At 54.2% G+C, this 8,223-nt stretch overlaps 1 protein-coding gene across 1 annotated transcript in view; it reads right to left on the bottom strand.

Annotated features, from left to right (window-relative positions):
* Cand2 (cullin associated and neddylation dissociated 2 (putative)) overlaps window positions 1–5,828 on the bottom strand; it is a 25,482-nt gene extending 19,654 nt beyond the window's left edge. The window contains exons 1-4 of the mRNA XM_033759671.1: window positions 5,756–5,828; window positions 3,183–3,326; window positions 1,753–1,907; window positions 582–705 (exon numbers count right to left, since the gene is read on the bottom strand). Coding sequence (XP_033615562.1) covers window positions 582–705; window positions 1,753–1,907; window positions 3,183–3,326; window positions 5,756–5,823 — 491 coding nt within the window. The 5' untranslated portion in view covers window positions 5,824–5,828. The remainder of the gene's footprint in view (window positions 1–581; window positions 706–1,752; window positions 1,908–3,182; window positions 3,327–5,755) is intronic.
* Window positions 5,829–8,223: the final 2,395 nt, after the last annotated feature.

The following is an 8,223-nucleotide window of genomic DNA, read 5'->3' as shown; positions in this document are numbered from 1 at the left end:
CTGCCCAGCCCTAGGTCCCTGCTGGGAACCCCGCCTCTGCCCCCTTGGTACGCTGAGCCTTGGATCGAGAGGCTCAGACCCAGGAGTGGCTGCTTCTGGCAATTCCAGCCCCTCCTACATCCCTGGGCACAGTTGACCAGTAGTGTCACCCACATGGCCTGACCTTCCCAAACTGAGTGCCCCAGATGTCTCTCTCCTGGGCTGACTTGTATTTCTCTGTCCATCTACTAGTGACAGGGCTGTACCGAGGCTCTAGGACCCACGCCTAGGTCATGGTCAAGCTGGTGCGGAAAGTCATCTGCTCCTGCTGTGGCCCTGCCTACCACACCCATCTGTCTGCCCATCCCTCCCGCCCCTGCAACTGGCAGCCATGCCAGGATCACCCTGAGTCTCTACCTCTGCCACCCCTGGATCCATGGCCTATGGTGCTCAGGGTGCCGATGAGGTGATCTTGGGCTGGTCACACCACCTCCCAGAGCCTGTTCAGAGGTGACCATAGAGCATTTCTTGGCAGGTTAGCTAAGGGTTAAGGTGCCCCTGGGTGGCACTGGCTCCACACACCCAAATCCCTGTCCCCTCACCTGCTCAGCATGTCAGATAGGATGTCCAGGGCCTCCAGCTGCATGGCCACATCCTCCTGCTGGGCAATGGCACTGGTGAGCTGGCCTGTGATCTTCCGGCACACGTTGGTGGCCAACCCGGAGCCTGTGCCAGGCACAATGTGGGCACAGTGAGGCCCTGGGCTGGGGGAGAGGCAGTCTCCACCTCTGCCCACTTTCCCTCCAGCTGTGTTCCCAAGCCCACACTTCTGGGAATCTTGCAGATCCAAGCAGGGGAACTTTGGTGGCCCTGGGTGGGACCCAGAGTCTGACCAGACAAAGGAGGGAGCCTGTGTGGGATGACGGAGCAGTGACCTCACTCCTGCCCTGGCCTTCCTCCTTGACCACTTCCACTGGGCAGTGGAAAAGCTACACGCTTCACTGGCCCTCCCACAGGAGAGCAGCCAGGGAGCAGCCAAGTGACCAGTTCTGCCAGTGAGGCAGCGTAGGAGTCTTCTGGAGCTGGGAGAGAGCGTGCTCTTTTCTTATAAAATGGAGAAGAGGTGAGCTCGGACCTCAGCACTGTCCACATTGAGCTTCAAAAATGGAGTGGCTGATCCCTCCAGATGTTGTGTAGCTTTCTTTCTTTCTTTCTTTTTTTCTTGAGAGCTTGTTGGGAGCTTGTTCTAGCAGGGAATGCAGCTACTCATACACACTTGACCAAGGAAAGGGTCCTTCTCTATTGGGGGTGGTCATCCTCTTTACCAAGAGCCCAGCTTCAGGAGGGACGCACATGGAGCAGTGAGGGAGGAAGGGGACACCCGTCTAGCCAGTCAGATCAGCTGAATCAACCCTGGCAATCAATGAGATGACAGATGTCACAGCCAGATGGCCCTCCATCCTTTCTTTTTTTCTTTCTTTTTTTTGAGTCAAGGTCTCATTACTGTAGCCTGGGGTGGCCTCAACCTCACAGTGATCCTCCCGCTGCAGCCTCCCAAGTCCTGGGATTATAGGCGCATATCACCCCACATGGTTCATGTTGCTTCTTAACCTGCCATTCTGTGCACCTCAAAGCATTTTTATCAGACACAGAGCAAGAATCTAGTTCTGAGTTGGATGTCACCTCCTAGCTGAGGAGCTGCTGCACTGAGCCAGTTTTTTTAACCATGAGCTGGGACAAAAAGCAGTGTGCCAAGTTCTGGAGCCTGGGTACCTGTGGCTGCAGGTGGCAGTTCTGAGAGCACAATATTGAGGCCGATGCCAGCAATATCCCGGAGCTGCTCCTTGTCGGACCGCATACTGGCACAGAGGGCATCCACGATGGTCTCCACCTGGCACTCCTTCACCTTGCCCACCAAAGGACCCAAGCTGGGTAGGAGGCAAGCTCCTGAGTCAGCTGCTTCTGAGGCCTGTGCTCCGGAGCTATAGGGGTGGAGGAAAGGGCCCCGCCCAACAGGGACCCTCTGCTCTGCCCACACCTCATCCTGGACCCTGCATGGCACCCAATGGCTCCATGTGCCCTGCTCTGTGGCCCTCATGCCTCTTGTGAGCTGGGGATGTGCAGCTCTGGCCGATTCCCATGAACACTGGTGCTGGTCATCAGGGCCCCCACACCAACACCTCAGAGCCTGGTCCTGGGGCATTGGTTTTGGTAAAAATGGCTGCACCAGACTGCCTGGCTCCCAGGCTGCTGCACACTGCTGCCACTGGGCACCACCCTTGGGGAGTCTGAAATACCTGGTTTCAGGTGTGGCCTGGCTGGTCAGACTTTTTATTTTTAGTACTAGGAATTGAACCAAGGGCCTTTGCACTGAGCTACATTCCCAGCCCTTTATTTTTTGTAACAGGGTCTCACTAAATGGCAAAGTTGTCCAGGCTGGGCTCCAACTTGATATCCTCCTGCCTTAGCCTCCTAGAGTCTGGAATCACAGGTGTGTGCACCCTACCTGGCCCGGTGGGATGTTTTAACTCCACAAGTGGTTTTAATGTGCATTCACAGTTTAAAAACCCTACCCTCAGCAAGCGGTTCTAGGCTAGAGTACGTCCAAGTTTGGACCACAGGTACCAGCTCCTCACCCCCTTCCTCCCCCTGACCTCAGTCCCCAGCCCTCACCATTCTCCAGCAGCCAGTGCTATAGCCCTGCCTGGTGCCTTTCTGTGGTTGAAGGAGATAGAAAACAACCTTCCATCCTAACAGCTACAACCACAGATGGGCAGAGGAGTCACACTCCAGCTTCCTCATCCTGCCCCAGAGGTCCGCAGGGGATTTAAAAACTCAATTCCTCCATCTGGGTATGGTGGCTCATGCCTGGCATCCCAGTGCTCAGGGGACTGAGGCAGGAGGAGGGTTGCCATGAGTTCAAGGCCAGCTTAGACTAGAAAAAAGAAATCTGCGGGGCCTTGCCTGGGTCTCTTTTCCTTCTTCTCCCTCCCTCCTTTCTACTGAATTTCCCAGGATCACCATCTCCCAAATCAACTGGGACCAAAGTCCTGGTTCAGGGTCTACTTTTGGAGGAAGTCAGCTTGAGCCACTGTCCAGCCTCTGGTGCCCTGGATCTGCAGGCAGGTCCTCTCTCAGGCTGTCCCCAAGGATGGGGCCCCTGGGTGACTCACCCCACATGGCCCTCCTGTCCCCCTGCTCACCACCGCACAGCCAGGTTCTGCACCTCGCCGTTCTTGTCGTCCAGGAGCCTGAGGAGCATCTTCACAACCTTTCGCTCACTGTCCTCATCCAGCTGGATAGAGTCTTTCTGCAGCTCCGCCATCAAGTCACTGGTGGCCATGAACCTAAGGGCCAAGGAGATTCACAGGGCTGCGTCCTTGTGGACACCCACAGCTGGCTCCATGCCTGGGGCAGATGGCAAGCTGGGTGCGGCTCCAGCTGCGGCTCAGCCTGTGTCCCTGTCTGAAAGTGGGAGTGAGCACAAGACCCTCATGAAGCCATGGGGGCCATGCAGGAGCTCAAAGACCACACAGCAGCCAAGGTACAGGGGCAGGTGGGCAGAATGCTGTGCCCAGCCCTGCAGGACACCTAACCCGGGTTGCAGCCTGGGGTCCCCCTCGCACATTCTAATAAGTCCCTGGGTGACACTCAGGGTGGAGGACTGAACTTTGGAAAGCACTGCCCCAGGCCATGCTGATGGACCCAAGACACAGAAAAGGCGGCCAATAGGCAACTGGCAGGTCACCAGCCCTGGCTCACTGTGGGGTGGGCACTAGGGCTAGGGTCTGTGTGTCCTGAAACCTAACACATGTGAGATTGTGACTGGCCACAGAGCTGGAACAGTGGGGCTTGGGGTACCACCCCTGCCAGGTGAAGCCAAGCAGAGGTTGAATAGTCCCCAGGGGCCCTGTCCCTGCAGGGCTGCTTTGTCATTCCCTGGCTCCCCCAAGACTTGTGCAGAGAATGAGGAGACGTGAGGCCCAGGATGCCCTGCCCTAGGCTACTACTGTGTCACCAAAGGCCATTCCTAGCCTCCTAGGTTGCAATCTTCATGCTGTGGTGGTCCATAGTGCCCTGAGACCAGGTCAGCCCCTGTGCCTATCACAGGTGTTTGTTTTGACAGCTGGGCTGCCTCAGTTGCCAAGAGGAGGCTCTTCTCAGAGAGGTTGCAGGAACTTCCCTAGGTCACACAGTAAACTAGGTGTAACACCAGTTCCCCAGATGAGCCTCCTGACTCCTCCACCCAAGGGACTGTGCTTTCGGAAATGATCTGGGAATTCCTACAAGATTCTGAGTTTATAGGTTTGGTAGGTCTGAGGGAGTAGATGGGATCTGTGCTTCCCCCACCTACTCAGGTAACCCTTGTATCCTTGTCCCCTCCAAGAGCCCCAGGCCACAGTGTTGGTTTTGTTCCAGAGAAACGCTAGATGCCACTCAGCCTAGGGCCACACGGGCATCGGGACAGCTGGTGCTGGGACCCTAAAAATAGCCACCATTGCTGAGGCTCAGCATGGTGTTAAGTGTTCTCAAGCCACTGGCAGGGACAGGCAAAGGCTTCTTGGGCACCAGTCGAGGGGGTGGAATCCATTGCCTGGGGGCCCAGCTGATGTCCCCTGAGCACTTCTGTGTCCCCTGTTGTCCCTGTGGTCCAGGAGCATAGCGGCTCCTGGGTGAGAGGTGACACAACAGAAACATGGTGTGTGTGAGGGAGCCCTGTCCCCAGCGGCACCTGAAAGGGTGTAGTGTGGGGCCCAGGAGATCGGCAGTGCACAGAAGCTCAGCCTTCATCTGGCGCGGGCCCTCCCCCAGGGCTGCCTGGGCCCTCCCTGTCCCTCCTCCAGCTTTGGGCTGGCAGTCACTAGGACTTGAGGGTGGGGTGACTTGTGTATGGTCGGATGCACTGCTGTGAGGTGTGTGTGGGGGTGCTGATTTTGTAGAGTGCTGAGGACTGGGTATTCCAGGCCCCCTACCTGCTGGTATGAGACAGGGTCTCTGCTTTAACCTGGCCGGACCTGACCCAAGTCTCTGCTGTCCAGCTCTGTGGTGACACCAGGGCCCTTCCTACCTCTGAACCTCAGTGCCCTGTTCTGTAAAGTGGGGGCAAAGTGGCACCTGAGGGACTGTGGCCAAGGGGTCCCCAAGGCCTCTGCCAGCTCCAGGGTCCAGCACTGTCCTGTGGCCATAGCCCATCCCTTCTACCCTGGGCCTCAGTTTCCCTTGAGAAGAGAGGCTGAACCCTTTGTCTTCTAGCAAATCTTGTGCTCTGCCCCTGAAGTTCTGAGATCCTGGGCAGGGGAGAGAGGAAGGCAGGACTGGGGAAAGGGTAGGCCTGGGGCCGGAAGCTGTCACAGCGTGGCTACGCCTGCTCAGGATCAGGGTGGGGGTGAGGATCAGGGGTCAGGGCTAGGGTGAGGTCTGGGTGAGGGTCAGGGTCAGCGAAGGAGCAGAGTATCTGGCTTGGGGAGAGGGTGGGGCCAGGCTGGTGGGTGCCCTGGGTTGGAATCAAGGTTAGGATCAGGATCAAAGTTAGAGTGAGGGTGAGGGAAGGGACACAGGAGCCTGGGATGGGGGCGGGGCCAGGCAGGTGTCTCACCCTGGGTTAGGGTCAGGATTAAAGTTAGGGTGAGGGGCAGGGACCAGGTAGAGGAGCAGGTGGGGCGGGGGCGGGGCTATGCTGGCGGGTCCTAGGTTAAATTACGGTGACAACCAGGGTTCGTTGGGTCAGAATCAGGGTCCAGGTCAGAGTCGGGACAGGGGCGAGACCAGCGCGCACCTGAAGTCTTTGTCGCTGGAAGTCATCTTCTCCAGTAGCCCCGCCACGTGGAAGGCTGCGGTGCTCATGGTGCTGCGCGGCTGGGATCGAAATGGCGCAGGCACCCCTGCTTCCCGACTTGGGGACAGAAATAGCAGCGCCCCGCCCGGCAGCCAGGGAGCCTGGGAGCCCGGGAGCCAGGAGAAGCTGACAGGGCGGGCAGCTGGCCTGGCGAGGCGCCCCTGATTGCTCGGCCCTCTGGTCCGCTGGAGTGGATGGCACCACTTGGGCTTGCTTGCACACCCTCAAAGCCCCGCCCGGCAGCCAGGGAGCCTGGGAGCCCGGGAGCCAGAAGCTGACAGGGCGGTCAGCTGGCCTGGCGAGGCGCCCCTGATTGCTCGGCCCTCTGGTCCGCTGGAGTGGATGGCACCACTTGGGCTTGCTTGCACACCCTCAAGGACGGGTAGCTCACTCCCTGTCACAGCACATTGCTGGCTCCCAAGGATGCCCAAGGGTTCTGACTCGTCCAGCAGGCCCCTGGACACTACTCGCAGGCATGGATAGGGTATTAGAGCCTCAAGTTCAAATCCCAGCTTTACCTCTTCTGCAGTGTAGCCTCTGGCAGGTTACTTTACCTTTCTTTATTCCTAAAACTTTTTTGTTTGTTTGTTTGTTTTTCTTTTTAGACAGGGTCTCGCTATGCAGTTCAGACCGGCCTTGAATGCACTATGTAACCCAGGCTAGCCTCCAACTCACGGCAATCCTCCTGCCTCTGTTTCCCAAGTTCTGAGACTACAGGCACGCGCCACCAGCCAGGCTTATTTTCATTTCTGGACTCCAGCCTTCTTCCCTTCTAGGTCTTCAAGAAACAGGAGCTGTCAACCATCCCCCCGTCAGGCAGCCCTCCCCCAACCTCTCCCTCCCCATACTGGCCTGACCCAGCGCTACACAGGACCGGTGAGGTGCCTTCAGTCACACAGCCCCTGGCCACTGTCGCCCACCCTCAGGACCTCAGGCTCACTTTCTGCATTTTATAGCCATGCTGCAGAGGCCTGGGGAAGCAGAGGGAATCCTGGCTGGAGTCAGGGTGACCTCAGATCCCTCAGGCCTTGGGAAGTCTTCTGACATCCAGCTTGTCTACTGGTCCCGGTAGCTTATTTCTTTTTCTTGGTGAATAATGTTCCATTGTGTGGATATCCTGTGACTTCTGTCTAGTCACCAGTTGAAGGACTTCTTGATCGCCTCCAGCTTTTAGTAACTAATTAATAAAGCTACTCCAGTCACAGGAGAGTTTTTGTCTGGACAAAGTTTCCCACATGTTGTGTAAATACCTAGGAGTGTGATTGCTAGTCAGATGGGCTGGCAGCTGTGTATAGCTTTGTAAGGAACTGCCAAAAACTGTCTTCCAAAGTGGCTGTGTAATTTTGCTTCTGCACTGGTAATACATGTTTCTATTTTTTCATTCTTGTCAGCATTTGGAGTTGTCAGGTTCTTTAATTTTAGCTACTCAAATAGTTTTGTAGTTGTATCACACTGTTTAAATTTGTAGTCACATAATGGCAAATGCTTGTTTGCTTTTTGTATATTTTCTTTGATGAGGTACCAGCTCGAAACTTTTCCCCATCTTTAAATTTAGTTTTCTTTAAAAGTCCGACCCTGTTTAAAAAGTTATTTGGGGGCCGGGGATTTAGCTCAGTGGTTCTTCTGCGTGCCTCGCAATCACAAGGACCCAAGTTCATTCCCAGTTAAAAAAAAAAAATCTAACAAAAAAAGTTATTTGTATATTTTTGGATACAAACCTTTAACCAGAAATGAATTTGTAGTTATTTTTGCCTATACTGTAACTTGTCTTTCCATTGTTTTAAGAGTCTTTTGCTGGACAATAGACTTTAATAAGTCCAACTATTTTTTTCTTTCATGAATCAAACTTTCGATGCTGTATCTAAAGCTATTATCAAACCTAAGGTCATACTGACTTCTAAACATTTTATAGTTTCTTTCTTTTTTTTTTTTTTTTGAGACAGGGTCTGACTATGTAGTTGAGACTGACCTGGAACTTACTATGTAGCCCAGGCTGGTCTCGAACTCACAGCAGTCTTCCTGCCTCAGCCTCCCAAGGTATAGTATTACAGGTGTGTGCCACCATGCCCAGAAGCATTTTATAGTTCTTAAGAACACTTTTCTCTCTTTGGTACTGGGGATCAAACTCAGGACCTTGCACTTCTGAGGCAGACGGTGGCACCACTGAGCTAAATCCCTAGCGCATTGTTCTTAACTTTATATTTTGGTCTATGATTCATTTTGAGTTAATTTTTGTGGAAAGTATAAATTCTGTGACTAGATTGTTTTGCATACAGTGATTACAGCACTGTTTGTTGGAAACACTATTCTTTATTCATTGTTTTTGCCTCCTTGTCAAAGATGAGTTGACTGTATTTGGTTGTGTTAATACCATACTGTCTTTTTTTTTTTTTTTTTTTTTTTTTTTT

This window comes from Fukomys damarensis, unplaced genomic scaffold (genome assembly GCF_012274545.1).
Source record: "Fukomys damarensis isolate Sample0158 unplaced genomic scaffold, DMR_v1.0_HiC HiC_scaffold_37, whole genome shotgun sequence".
Classification (NCBI taxonomy): Eukaryota; Metazoa; Chordata; class Mammalia; order Rodentia; family Bathyergidae; genus Fukomys; species Fukomys damarensis.
This window is presented reverse-complemented; position numbering and strand designations above follow the sequence as displayed.